Raw genomic sequence first — 15,453 nt, 5'->3', positions numbered from 1 at the left:
ATTTCGCTTTTCACTTTTGAACTTCCGTCACTCTTTTGAACGTAGCGCTCTGTGTCTCTTAGCAGGGCCGAGTGAGATTTTACAGCCCAATAGTACAAAGTGACCAAAAAGGTGTACGTCTGCAGAGGTTTCACGGGGTGCTTGATCAAACGCAATGACTCAGCGATAACTTTGCCAGGTGCTGAGATTTTTGTTTTTGAAACTTACCTCCCCAGCCCACAGCTTTTACTGTGTTTTGTAAACACACACAGAAACACCACCCACTTAGACGCATTTTTATTTTCTCAAAGATGGATCACAATGTTACAAGCAGGTCTTAACTGTGCCACATATTTTGTAGTAAAGCTAAGAGAAGAAAACTCAAAGCATTATTATTATAACTCAATTGTTAAGCGTAACTTTCCTTAGGAATTCTGATCAATCTCATGTAGGGAATAGATATACTGTATATTTGGTTTTGTATTTCCCCTGAAAGGAATACTTTGGCTTATTTGCTTCCTGGCAGAGTGATGGATGAGGAAATCGAAACCACTCTCCTGTCCGTATGTTAAATATGAAACTACAACCAGCAGCCAGTTATTTTAGCTTAGCATAAATACTGGAAATAGGGGGAAACAGCTAGCCTGGATCTGTCCAAAGGTAGTCTATATCCACGTCGTTCCACTTCCGGGATTGCTCCAGTGCCGCCAGAAATTCAGCTGGATGTCCGTTACCTTCCGGTTTCTTTGTGTTGGCATTTTAAACTCCGGTGGATTTATGAGGACTATGGTTAACTGCTCCTCAGATCTCTGCAGGGTAAATCCAGACAGCTAGCTAGACTATCTGTCCAATCTGAGTTTTCTGTTTTCTGTTTACGTTCAAAACAACTTTTGAACGTACACGTTCCACCAAAACAAGTTCCTTCCCGAGGCTATTTTGCAGAGGCACTGTTCCTCCGTGCGGCGCATTGAGCCGCCCATGACGATTGTGATTGGTTTAAAGAAATGCCAATAAACCTGAGCACATTTTTCTCCCATCCCAGAATGCTGTGCATTTTATGTTTTTTTTATTTGTGCAAATCTATCTGATTAATCCGAACATAGTTAAATTTGTCGACTGTCTCCTGTTTAAATGATGTACTATGGAAAGGCCTCACTACAATAGCTGTGTGTGCAGAGGTGAACATGTGAATGTAAATAAGCATGGTCTTGTGAGTGTACTTGTCTACTCTTTTTCCTTTAGTGCCTCTTTATTAAGAAGCTGTAGTAATTAGCCTGTGAAAATGGATGGCTTTTCAACAGCAGCTGCAATTACTGCTTTCTCGAGAATGAATGGATGGATGGATGTGCAGAGGGACGGCATCTAGTATTAAATGCATGGATGGAGAGTTAAAGAATAAATAAATTAAGCCTTTGATGGAGGGCAGGGGTGAATGAACGCAAGGAAGTCTGCATGGTTGGGGAGAAGTAGGGGGAAGGAAACATGGAGTGTAGGAGGAAGTACAAGGTGAATGAGCTTGTTTTATCTTGTTGTCTGTTTTTTTTTTTACATTTGAGTGAAAGTGGATGACATCACAGGTAATTGCATGTGGCCAGGAAAGGTTATCAGCTAAATTTGATGTGAGTTTGGAAAGGAAATAAAGGAGAAGAAATTACAAATTGGCATTTGGTACCAAAAAGAGTGTACCATTTTAAAAGCTGAGTCATAACTGACTTTACACACAGACGACAGGTGTTAGATTTTTTTCTCCCCTCCCACTAGAGGCTAAAATAACAAGATGTGTGAGGTGTGCGTGTGTGTGCATATCTTTTTCACTAGTAAAGAAGTCCCAGGATTGATTTCCCCATGCACCACAGTGCATAATCACTGTAGCTTGTACTGCACTGCCAACTCCGCATCCATCTTCGTCATGGTTTGCATTGCTTTAATTTTGATCAGAAAGAAGATTGTGTCACTCATCTGACACATCTTTTATGTTTCGAGTACTCACTTTTTTTATACGGATGTGTGCAATTTAGTTTCTTTTAAGCACCGCTGGGAGAGGCATTCACAATTTAGTTGTATTCATTGTAATATAATGACAATATGGCTTCTTATCTTGTCTCTTTGTTGAAGCGAGAGACTGGCTTGCTTTGTTTTTACTTTAAATGCTGATGATCTACATTTTCAAGTCCAAACAACTTGTAATCTCTATTTATGTCAAAGAATATACGTTTCTACACTGTACCGCAAGAATGGTTACTCATTGGGCCCTATCTTCCACCCGGTGCCTCGCAAAGCCCGACGCAAGTGTTCCGTGCTGGTCTTACAGGGAGGTGTGTTCAGGTGAATTTTTGGCGTATTGCTATCTTGAGGCAGCTGTAAGTGATCGCGCCATTGACCAACAAAAACCTGGTCTAAAGTCAATAACGCAGCATTTCATTGTTATTTTAACAGCGCATTAGTAAAATGTGTCTAGACTCGTGCACAGCGCGCACGCAATGGCCCTCATTTATCAACCTAACGTAGAAACCAGCGCAGATATGAGCACAGAAATCCTCTTACGACAGGCTTCACGTATGATTCATGAAACGTTCGTATCACACCAATCAGAGCCTAAGAATGGTCGTACATTGATAAATGCAGCGGATGGAAACGATTGTAATTTAAATATCACGCCACAATATATTCTCGGTTTTGAGGCCTCGCCCCTACAATTTACGACATAATCCGGCTGAGAAGCGGCACTTTTCAGAGGTGGAGATTGAAACTCTGATGTCTCAGGTTCATTTGCACTTACGTTTGTAGATTTGTCAGCCTGAAAACTGTTATTAAAGGCTGTAGAAAGAATGCGGAATGGAAAGAGATCACTGATTTGGTCAACAGTGTTGCCGTGGTAAATTGGACTCCAGCAGAAGTTTATTTAATTTATACATCCTTGATGTATGATATAGTCTTAATAGTAATATACAGGCTTATATTGCAATCTCTTAGGCCTACATGGTGTACCTATATTTAAATAAACACACAGTAGCGGAGTTTATGCAGTGTCTTTTATTTTACACGTGTTTTTTTCATAAGTCAGAACCAGGCAACAGCTGTGAGGGAGAGCGCGTGTCCTCCACCCCCCCGTGCAGGACCACCACCCCGACCCTGTCTCCTGACAGCAGAGGGGCTGGAAAAACAAGCCAAAATAACTCGGTCAGTGGCAGAAATAAATTGTTCACTTGTGGCCATTAACGGCACTTTAAAAGAGAAACGAAAACCTGAAGAATAAATAAAAATGTTGTGCATCGTCATGTTTCCTGTATTGAGTATCATTGCCAAACATAACACTATACCTTTTAAAAGCGAGGAATAATATCCTGTCTCCTTCGTATAGCCCCCAGTTGGAGCTGTGTTGGACACTGCTCTCTGGGCATCGGGTCATCTGGCTCCAGAACCCCACAGGCTAAAACAATGTGACAGACTTTTTCTGGCGTGTATAGTAGGGTCCCGTCCCGTCCCGTCCCGTACACCCAAAACACACCTATGATTAATTAAGACAATAAGTACAACCCTTTTGAACCATGCGCCCGGTGCATGGACTAGGAAAAGTGGATTCGTTTGCATCAGGCGCTTCACGCCGTGCACTTAGATCGTTAAAATAGGGCCCATTGTCTTTTGTTGTTTGCAGTTACAGTACAGACAAGCGTCTTCAGGTGGCCCTCCTCCAAATACACCCGTCTACAACTTTGCTGGCTACACACACTAACATGTACAGGCGTTGGGCATTAGGTATATCACGGGCAGCAGATACGACACACATACACACACACACACACACACGCGTGCGCACACACACAGATATTGCAGCCTCTTCAGAGCTGTGTTTTAATTGAGTCAGCCCAAAGTGCTGGCTGAGCAGAACGATATGACTGATACGGATTAGAACCAGCCTTCCCATATTCATTGATTTTTACACGGGTGGGAGGCAGGGTGGGGGGCACGATGGAGGGATGACAGAAAGGAAGCAAAATCTTTTTCTATTGATTAACGGAAGAAGAAAAGGACATTGGTAGTGAGACAGATGGACTGAGAGTAAAAGAAACGTATGGAAGGTAGGGATTGTAAGAGGGAACCCCCCCCTCTATCAGTTGTGCAGAAGGAGCGAGGAAGAAGTAGAAGAAGGGAACAGAAGTGACTGATGGAGATTATGCGGTTCCTCTTTGTCATCATTGATTTTAGCAAGGGAAGAGGTAGCGAAAGACAATAGGGGACAGGATGTGGGATAAGGATGGAAGTAAATGGGAAGGGAGCACATAGAGAGAGTAGTAAATTCAGCGATAAATGATGGATGGATGCATGGAAAGGAGATAGGAAGGTTGAGTAAGATAACAGAATGAAGGGTGTGGGAGGAAAAAAAAAGCAATCTTAAGTAAGAGTGAAGATTTAACAGTACTCAGAGGAAGCCTTTATTTCACTTAAGGAGAGTTGGTTAATGAAGGGAAAAGATGGACATGGAGAGGGAGAGAGGATGGAAGGGGGAGGTGAGAAAGAGTCAGAAGGGGGGATGAAGAAGAAGAGAGAGATGATGAAGACGTGTTGAAGAGGAGCACAAAAAGAGTTGAAGAGAGAGATGGAAGAGAGAAAGAGACACTTCACATTTGGGCTAAGTAGTCTCGTTGAGGCAGTATGCAGCTACCCAATGCTCCATGTCGATCTAAATCCCTTTGAAATCCTTGAAACAGCTCGAGTGAAAAGGATGGGACGCTTGAGCCATTATGTGTCTGTGTGTAAGATAAAAAGGGAGAGAAAAAAATATAAGATAGAGGGAGCCAGACTATGAGTGTGTGTGTGTGTGTGTGTGTGTGTGTGTGTGTGTGTGTGTGTGTGTGTGTGTGTGTGTGCTGAAAGTGATGGGATGGTGTATTTTATGGGTAAATTAAAGGGTCTGTTGAAAGAAGAAAGATGAACCCCTCTTACAGTGTGTGTGCCTGTGCAAGTATGGAAGTGTATTGACGACAAGAGAGTTGAGAGTGCACAAAACTCATTCAAGTGCTGCTCAGTCTGCATGTCAACATTTGAGATTCGTACGAGCAGAATGAGATTTGTACGTGAGAGGGGACAGAATTTTGAGCATAACAGATGATCTGAGCAGCAAGAGGATTTGTGTAACTACATTTGAGCCAGCAACAAAAAGCTGCTCGAGCTCACTTTTGCAAGTCTGAATCCTCTGAAACTCAAACTAAGAGCAAAGCATCATCTGTTCCATTTCACCACGAAGTGAAGGTTCATCCTGTCAGACCCTTTCTTCTACTTAAAAGCTACTAAAAGCTGGGACAGTGGTGTTTATTTAACCACCAGATGGAACAAGAGCAGTATTTGAGCTGAATCTCATTTCTCTGAAGTTGTCTGTATTATCCTGAAAATCAAAACACGTTGACTCTTACTGTAATGACTAAAATGACATTACAATTACACATCACAATTTGTTGGCAAATTATCTAGTTTTTAAGCCATCATGGCAGAGTAATTTTGAGAGTCAAATTGATTTAAAAGTATCTACTAGTTAATGCGTTGTGGCTGTGTTGGCTTCATGTTAACCTCTATTTGTAGTGTGATTTTCTGAACCTAATAAAGGATTTTCTTTTTTCTTCTTTTTCCGTTTTTATGAGTAATTTAAATGAGACAATTATTGTAACCATTATAAGAACATTTATGAATGAAGCTCACTTCTGAGCGGAATTCAGCCCTCAGCAATGCAATGAGCCTGATATGGGATGGTTTACTGCGATCTGATGCAACTCCATGTCGGATTAAAAAAAGAAATGGTTCAAACTAAAAAATAATAATCATGAAATTATTATGGTCGGAATCGGCATGGAGCAAATCCAATATGCAGGTAAACTAGGTGACAGTAAGGGGATCACATGGACCGCCAGAATTTGGCTAAACTTCAATCTACAATGCATATACACACACTCACAATAACTAAAATTGTACACTGAACGATAACGCATAAAGGCATATGTGTATGTAAATCAAATGTCCTTAATAGCCATACAGTTGCCAATCGCTCCTTACAGCAACTTAGAGCTGGCTTTTTTCCTTGTGTGGATTTTGAAAAAGACATGACCCTGTCGTGGGTTTGACCTGTTGCAGCTTGCTATTCAAAAATGTTTGGCAAGCATCCTCTTGAGATCTCAAGTGCTAAGAAGCTGCCAAAACAGCTGGAGAAAATTGAGAGAGCAGACTCAGAAACGAGAGCACGCTCAAATGTGATTGTTCTCTAACAAATCCGCTCCTGTGCACTCTCAAAGATTCACGTGCAGACTGAGTAGAGCTCAGAATTTGTTTCGCGCTCTCACAAATCATTTCTTGTCAATATACTTCCATATGTAAGTGTGTGTGTCACTTTCTGTGTGTGTTGTGTCTGCTCCCTCTCCCTTCAGTATCAGTCTCTTTTGCTTAATTTCCACGCTCTCCTCTCTGCCTCTCCTCTGCTTACTATGCCGTGAAATGGTTTTTCACCAGACCATTACCCCAACCAGTGCACTGCACTGCCACAGCCCTGTCAGCGAGAGGGAGTGTGTTTAAATTTGTGTGTGCGTGTGTTAGGGCTAGGCAATATATCAATATTATATTGATATCATGATATGAGACTAGATATCGTCTTAGATTTTGGATATCGTAATATCGATACATACCGTAATTTTTGTCTTATTCCTGGTTGTAAAGGCTACATTACAGTAAAGTGATGTCATTTTCTGAACTTACTTACTTGTTCTAGCTGTACTATTATTTGCCTTTTACCACTTAGTTATTGTATCCACATGACTGATGGTTATTTATCTAAAATCGAAATGTGAAGATATTTTGTTAAAGCACCAATTGTCAACCCTACAATATCGTCGCAATATCGACATTGAGGTATTAGGTCAAGAATATTGTGATATCTGATTTTCTCTATTTCGCCCAGCCCTAGTGTGTGTGTGTGTGTGTGTGTGTGTGTGTGTGTGTGTCTGTGTCTGTGTCTGTGTGTGTGTGTGTTTGTGTATTTGTGTGTGTGTGTGTGTGTGTGTGTGTGTGTGTGTGTGTGTGTGTGTGTGTGTGTGTGCCTAGAGAGAGAGGGGGGTGTGATTGGCTGCGTGCATGAGAGAAACTGTACATGTGTTTGTGTACAGTAGCTGCACTTGAAAGACAAAGACTGTGCATGTTTTGTTTACTATATGTGTGGGGAAGATGGATTGTGTGCACATATTGGTATGTGTGTGCATGTAACTGTGTGTGCATGTAACTGTGTGTGCGTGCGTGCGCCTGCCTGCCTGCGAAGGAAAAAAGGTGTGTATAGTACGTCCCACGCAAGCTCAGCTGTCATAGTTTTTGCCCTGCACTGTACTCCTGTCACAGTTGTGAGTGCTGAGAGTCTACTAACATCTCACACACACACACTTGCGCACACAGTGGTAGCAGGCGAGTCATTCTGCTCACTAACAAACTACTACTTACACACATACTTTTAACATCATGTTTAAATTGTGTCGTTTTTGTCCTTTTCACCTCCCCTCTCTGTCGTCCTCGTCTTCACCCCATGCACTCCCTTGTTTTATAATTCACCTCTCAATGGCTTCATAATATCCCTCCTCCTCTCTATATTGCTCTTCTTCATCCAAACTCATTTACTTCGCATTCGCTCTATCTCTCTTTCCTCCTTTCTTCTCCATCTAATGCCTTTTCATTCTTTCGCTCCACCTCTCTATTCCCGCCTAATATCCCGCTGTCTCTCTACCTGAGATATTGAAGCTATAAAGACAGGTGTTCAAAAGAAAGCAGGAGCTGCAAATCTGTTTTATATGCCTCCTGGCATCATTCCCTGGAATGCAGAGAGAAGAGGAGAGGCAGAGAGAGAAGAAAAACGCAGTGGTCTGTAATATCTAATTCTCTGCACCTTTTGCGTTGACAATATTATCTTTATTTGAGGAGAGAAGAAGAGCCTAGTTTACTATAAAACCTTCAACCTTTTCCCTTCACTACTTGGGACACACACCAACACTTCACCCTCATGGTGCACACCCTACTCTGACGGGACATTATGGTTCCAAAATGTGCAGATGGCATACAATAATGTCCCTTCAGAGGTACAACAGTGTACTTAGAGAAATAGTTATGTGTTGTGCAATTGTATCTGATAGAGATGTGTGTTATCAACAAAAGCACCATTTTACAAGTGGCAAAGATGTGATAGACTAAATTTGATGGGCTATTTTAAGAGACTCTGCTTCACACAGACCCTAAAGACACTGTATAATGCTGCATATAAGTGTTGCTTTTATTGTTGCAGTTCAGCATGTATGCAGACTTCCAACACTCAATCACCTGAATCATATCTCACTCACTCAACCCACATTATGTTAAAGAGTCTCATTCACAATATTCAGTGGGTATTACAGATAAAATGTTTTTTGTGTGTGTGTGTGTGTGTGTGTGTGTGTGTGTGTGTGTGTGTGTGTGTGTGTGTGTGTGTGTGTGTGTGTGTGTGTGTGTGTGTTAATGGGGCTTGTTGACTTTGGGGTTTAGTTGACTTCTTAAAGGAGCGCAGCGGCAGCTGGAATCTCCCTACTGAATAGGCTGGGATAATCTCAGGGAAAGCAGCTGTGTGTGTGTGTGTGTGTGTGTGTGTGTGTGTGTGTGTGTGTGTGTGTGTGTGTGTGTGTGTGTGTGTGAGAGGGAAAAAGAGAGGAGTGAGAATAAGTGGAGGAAGAGAAAATGAGATGTGAGGGTAAGAGAGAACCAGTGAAATGTTGAGTAAAAGAGGAAGTAGGAGAGATTGGACTGTCAGCAGCTTGACTTAATCTTTTTTTTCTAAATATGAAGATGAGACTGCAGGACTCTGTGTGTGTGTGTGTGTGTGTGTGTGTGCGTGTGCGTGTGCGAATGAGCGAGACGACTCCATCCTGTTTTGAAGTAACCTAATCTAGGATGGAGGCCTCAACCTCTGTATCACAAACAGAACACACAGAAACACACTCACAAACACACATACAAGGAAAGGGGATTATGGGTATGCACTGCACACGCTTAGATTCCCAGTTATTACTATGTTGGGCAGGGAAATATATAATTGTGTCTGTTTTTTTAAATACATCAAAACGTTGTTATTCAAGTACACACACTCAAACTAAGAAATCGTCTCTCTTTACCAGATGCCAGGCAGAGGGACAGATCATCGGTTGGCACCACGTTATGAAGAGGTGGAACGTCAGTATGCCTCCTTACCAAGGTACAGCTTCTTCTCCTTCCCCTTGTATGAGGAGGTCCAAAAAGTAAATGTTTTTCTGCAGGTATCACTCTTTTCTTCTTTTGTTCCTTTTCTCTTTGAAGCCGCTAATTAAATTTGTGTAGTCTGGATGTCTTTCTGAGAGTCTCTGGAGGCCTCAGTCTCAGCCCAGGAACTCACCTTATCCCCTCCCTGGGGAACACACGCTCAGACAGGGGTTGAAAACTGATCCCTGACTCGTAGATCTGCTCCCCCACCGAAACTTACTTTGCACAATCAGTAGTTTTTTAATGAGTGCATTCTGTGGTGTATTTCTTTACTCTCTTCAAACCTCAGCTATGATAGTTTGGTGTCCTTATGTTGTATTGAACTACAGAGGCAGCAAGTTTCAATACATTTTATTTTATTTTAACAACTGCCTTTGTAAATTAAAAAAAAAAAAAATCAACACAATTTCAAGAACTGCACAACATTATATTGCAAATACATTATTACAGCATAAGGAACTCATTGTGGATTAAGCTCATGTAATACAGTTTTCTTCTTTTTAAATCAGCAACATGAGCTGATGTCAGACAGTAAGACACTTAATTTTCACTGAACTGCATATTTTAAATGCATGTGTTTGCATCCATCACAGGGCTGCTATTACAGGATTTTAAAGTGTATCACCATTGAAGGTGTTGTACAACATCTTTGTTACATTGTAATCATAAGCTAATGTTTTATGTAAATGTATTTGATTGTTCGATTTTCCAATATCTTCTAGTGGAGTTTATCACCATCTGTTTCAGTCAGACTTAGCATCTCGCTCCCCTGTATTTTTTTCTGTTTATTTAAACAGTTGAAAGCCAGTAGGCAGGTGAGTAGCGGACACAGGAGAGACAACTCTGGTCAGACTTGACTGTCAAATCTGGAACTTAACCACTCGACTATCTCTGTGCAGCATGTGTTAGCCTATTGCCCAGTGTATTTTTTTTGTTACCCTCCCTGGACAGCATGAAATATCACTAACATTAGCCAGCACAACAACAATAACAGCATCCTGGGTATACTCATCAATTCGTGAAGGATTCTTTCCATTTATTTCTCATGTGTTTTCAGATGTAACCAGATAAATATTCAGGTCCAGAATGGCCATAGTTGTTTAAAAGTAGTTCTGAAATGTGCTTGTATAAAACCACAGCTGTTCACTGCCCATTTGAACATGTTAGTCTCAATGTGAAACACATACTATATTTTACAACCATCATCAGTCACTCCTGGTCTTGCAGCATCTCATTTTTCATTTGCAACCTTTATACTTTCACTGCCTGAAAGGCCTCAACTTTAATTATCTCTTTCTTTTCTTCACTCGTTCACTATCTTTACATCTCCATATTTTTTTCTTTTCCTCTACTTCCCTTTCTAAATTCCTTCTCCTCTCCTCCACAGTGCCTTATTTTTTTTCGTTTTAGTCCCATTATTTTTCAAAGATAAATAGTACTGTGGTAATGTACTTAAACAAAGCCCCTTAACATGCCTGATATCACTGTACTGTAAACTCTTACTGTGTCTAAAAATAAACCGTATTCATGTGAAAATAGAAGTGTAAACTTTACCAGTACAAACTCCGAGAAGTTGTTACTAGATTTTTTCTCACCTCATTTTGTTTTGCCTCTAAGAACCAACACCTCAGCAGACTAACAATCCAACAACAAATGTTTGTTTGTGTGTATATGTGTGTGTGAGAGAGAGAGAGCGAGAAAGAGAAAGAGAGAGAGAGAGAGAGAGAGAGAGAGAGAGAGAGAGAGAGAGAGAGAGAGAGAGAGAGAGAGGGGAAGTCAATGAGAGGAATGACAGACAGAAGTTTAGAACGTTAGAAACTTTATAGCCAGGTTCCCACCCCTGTTAAAATGTTGAGGGATGGCTATTTCACACCTCTTTCGTGTGTTCGTGCATGTGTGTGTGTGTGTGTGTGTGTGAGAGAGAAAGAGAGAGAGAGATAGAGAGAGTGTCTGTGTGGGTGATGACTTTGGCAGATGGGAGCGAGAACAGTGATGATGGTTTTGAGGTCTGGCTGTGGTATCTGAAAAGCCTTGGGAAATTGGACACACACACACTCACATACAGTACACCCTGTCTCTGTTTCCACTTTCAGACATGCTCTGTAATCCCAAAATGCTGTGCCAATTTTACATGTAGGCCTCGTGTTTGAAAAGGACCCGAGTTATTTTTCCATAAAAGTGACTCTGATAATGTGCCTTATTACAACCTGGTAACAGTTCTGAAACATTTGGTACACGGCTGAATTGTGATTTAAAACGTTGACAATAACATAGCCTTCTCACATGGGATGATTTTGCATAGGAAGCGATGCTTTAAATGCTTTGGAATTTAATCAGCAGATTTGACTTTGAAGAAAGGAAGAAAGACACAAGCTAAACTATTTTTGTAAAAATGGCTGATTATTGGTCTACCCTCTAAATTAGAGAACTGCTTTCCCCTCGTGGATGGGCTAACAGTAAACAGCCATATAGATGCATGTACATAATTCCTTGTAGTGCATAGTCTCACCTGGCTGGTGCGAAATATTATGCGAATATTGCACTTCTATCCATAACAGCCTCTCAGATTTGAGTCAATATAGGTTTTCCACAATGAACACACTAATCTGAAAGCCAAAAAAGCTGTACTAAAGACATACCCAGAAATGTCTCCCTACTGAGAGATTTTATGTCTGAAAGGGACTCATCTCTTTCTCCTTCTGTCTCCATTTAGCTTTCGCCCTGCCTCTGCATCTCTGTATACATGTTTCTCCTGCTGTCAATTAACTCAAGAGTTATTTCAGCATCTAGAGAGTCAGAGAAAGAGATCATGTTTGGAAACCACATCTAGCCTGTTGACCTTACCAAAACATATTATTTTGCCACCGGCCCAGAAATAGCAAGCAGGTCATGTGTATCTAATGTCTGCATGTCTGTATACCTGTATGCATGTGTGGGAGGGACCTTGTTTGTTTATGTGTGTATTTGTGAGTGTGCGTTATTATTCAAAATGAGTCCATGAATAGCTGTGGGGTTGCTTAGTCAGGTACTGTATGACTCGAAGTCAGTTAACTGGAACACTGGGTACGGTGTGTGTGTGTGTGTGTGTGTGTGTGTGTGTGCACACACTATCTCTGTGAGACAAGGTTTTGATGGCTCTAAAATTAAAACATGACCCAGCAGTGGATGATGTTTCCCTGCCTAAAGCACAAACACTACCTTACAAACTGTCAGCAAATGTCACTGTGTGAAATAGAGAGGAGTCTGTCGAGGGTATCTTGTGTATTTTGCTACTCTATAAAAAAATATTCAGTGTTTTAAATGTATCATAAAAAGATACACAGACATTTATGTAACTTTCGGAGTAATCAAACGATTGATTTTAAACGTTGAAACCATTTTATGATACAAACTTTTAGCTGTTATGTATGCTGGATCAAAATGATGCTAAAGTTTGATGTTATCTAATGGTAAATATTAATGCCTGTGTTGTTTATTCAAGCGTTTCGCTCCAGGTGATTTTAGTCCATCAGCATCTTATTCTAACTCATTCAAATAATCAGTACCTCCCTTGCTCTTATATTCAGTACTATGGTCTGTGCTCAAAATTCATATAATAGCATTCTTAACTCTCTTACTCTTATTTTGTTCTTTAGATCCTTAACATCGTACCTTCTCTCTGTATTTCATCATTTTCCTATACTTGTCCCCCTCCATCTCACTTTCTCTCAGCCGTGTTATAATACCCAAACAAAGGACCCCTATTGAGAGTATGTGTCCCTATACCTCTACCCATGAGAGAACCATTTTTTAAACACTGGAGGACATTTGTTGAGGATTAAGACTAGAATTGTTGTGCTTCAAGAGCGGGCATGAATTAAAGCTGCATATTTTCATTTTATTAGATAGTTAAGAGTGTCTAGAGACTGACTCAAACAAAGAGAGAGAGGTGTCTGACATTTAGCGAACATTCCTGGCTGGAATCAAAACCTAGAAAGATGCTGATTTAGACCACTTACGATTTTGTTGTAACATTTGAGCATAAATGGATGCATGAAACACCTTTCCTTCAGTTAGTATGTACTCATGCCTATGCCCTCGTGTGTATGTGTATGTGTGTGTGTGTGTGTGTGTGTGTGTGTGTGTGTGTGTGTGTGTGTGTTTGGTTATTCTGAGGTCAGTAGATGGCCATCAGTGTGTGTATGGCCAACATTAGCAGGTTGCGCCCCTACCATGTGTGCACCATTACTATCCCATTTGCACATTCTCCCTTTCTCTGTCTCTTGCACACAACAAGCCTGTACTTCTATACTTGTGAGGACATTGACATAATGCATTCTCTTGCCCCTTACCATAACCTAAGCCTAATTCTAACCTGAACCTTAAAACCAACTGTGAACCCTCAAACAGGCCTTTAAGGTCTGTCCAAAGGTAAGGACCAGCACAAGTGTGTATACACACACACACACACACACACACACACACACACACACACACACATGCTTGTTTTCTCCTATATTATTCTTTATACAACAAAAAACAAAGTCCAAAGAAAAAAAAGGGGGAGGTGGAGGCACATAGGACTGAACTAAGTCAACTTTGATTAAAACATGAGTTTAATTTCCAAGGATCTCTGTTGATAACAGCGATCAGTTGTTCGAAACACAGCCATGACCCAATTGGATTAGCGAAACACCCTTACCCATTTGTCCTTGTTATTACTCTTATTGCATTAAACGAGCCAATCAGAATTGATGTTCAGGTTTCCAGGAAGGCTGTCACTTCCTCATTATGATGATAATTGGATGGTTAGTAATTAGAAAGCAGATGTTATATCCTGTGTCTCCTTGTGTCTCTTTTAGTTGCATTTCTTCATTTGTTTCCCTCCATTTTCTGCCTTGCGTCTTTCTCCCTTTCAGCCCCTCCTCTTCTCCCTCTCATTCTCTCTAAACTTGGGGTGAAAAAGGACATTGTTGAATATTGGTTCACTCTGCTGATGGGGGAATGTCTCTCACTTCTCTTTCTGTCTCTCTATCTCTCTTGAGAAGACCTCCCAACCAGGCCTCAGAGTTTCCCAGACCACTTTACAACTGCGGCACAATCCACCCCATTGTCCAGTTGTTTTTCTGTGTGTCTCTGGACTCATCGAGTCTCTGCTTGTTTGTTAGGCATGAAGGGGATACTAAGAAATACCTTGCCTCTCAAAGACTCCTCCCCCCCTCTCTCTTTTTTCTCTCTTGACCCTATCTTGTTCTGAGCTTCTAGTGTTTCTGATGTGTTCACCCGTTGCTGCATTGAACAGTTCTAGTCACAGCTTTGATCTTGATCATGGACAAAAAGTTGAGTTACAACCCATAATGTGTTGCAGAACCATAGGACAAGAGTATGATATGCTTTCATGTGTCTGGACCCCGGGGTGAGGGAGGAAGTTTTTCTTTCAGGTCCCAGCCAGTGAATTTCTAACAGGTTGTTGCGGTATGCTGGGGTTGATCTGATGTTAAGTGATACTGTGCTCATGTGGAGTGAAGGAGGTTTGCTATAAGTTGTGAAATGTACACACATACTTGCACAGTGGCACAATAACACCCAGGAAGTGAAGCTTTCCCTTCGGTTGATTACTCATTCTGTACTTCGAAAATGTCCATCACATCTTGCTTGCTTTTTTAAGGGCTGCATGGTGATGGTTTGACTTCACTTTATGGCAGTTAACTCATCACCAAAAATGTAGGAAACACATCAAGGAATGTTACATTATTATTTATGTCTGTCTAAAGAACAAGAAAATGGACCGCGGTTCCTACATTTCAACAGTTGCAGCTTTGAAATGTTAACATCTGGCGGCAGCCTAATGACCATCTGCCGTTTCTGTGCTGCTACAAGCTTCTTCTTTTTTTTCCAGGAATTCACAAAGTTCTATTGGAAAGTTAAATGATAATTAAATGTTGTTTCTGCATGCATGCAAAGTTCTATCTCCCAATTACATAAACTTTGAAAGACAACACGATGAGTGTGTGCAAAAATTTTGCTCATGTCAAATTCTTGGATACCAAATGGAACGCACCATAAATTGTTATGATGATTTATGAATCTGTGGAAACAGGAAGCAGCTCATATTACTGCAACAGGCAGTGGTTTGACATTTAAATAAAGCAGTGAGGCTGCTGCGGTCAAGTTAGTGAAAAGATGGACACGTTTACCTTCAGCTCTGGT

At 41.0% G+C, this 15,453-nt stretch overlaps 1 protein-coding gene across 5 annotated transcripts in view; it reads left to right on the top strand.

Annotated features, from left to right (window-relative positions):
* LOC116037778 (partitioning defective 3 homolog B-like) overlaps positions 1-15,453 on the top strand; it is a 221,015-nt gene that overhangs the window by 190,309 nt on the left and 15,253 nt on the right. For all 5 annotated transcript variants that reach the window (XM_036004093.1, XM_036004094.1, XM_036004092.1 and 2 more), the window contains one exon: positions 9,144-9,220. In XM_036004093.1, the coding sequence (XP_035859986.1) occupies positions 9,144-9,220 (77 nt within the window). The remainder of the gene's footprint in view (positions 1-9,143; positions 9,221-15,453) is intronic.

This window comes from Sander lucioperca, chromosome 8, assembly GCF_008315115.2.
Source record: "Sander lucioperca isolate FBNREF2018 chromosome 8, SLUC_FBN_1.2, whole genome shotgun sequence".
NCBI lineage: Eukaryota > Metazoa > Chordata > Actinopteri > Perciformes > Percidae > Sander > Sander lucioperca.
The sequence above is the reverse complement of the archived record's forward strand: the minus strand, read 5'-3'. Positions and strand labels throughout refer to the sequence as shown.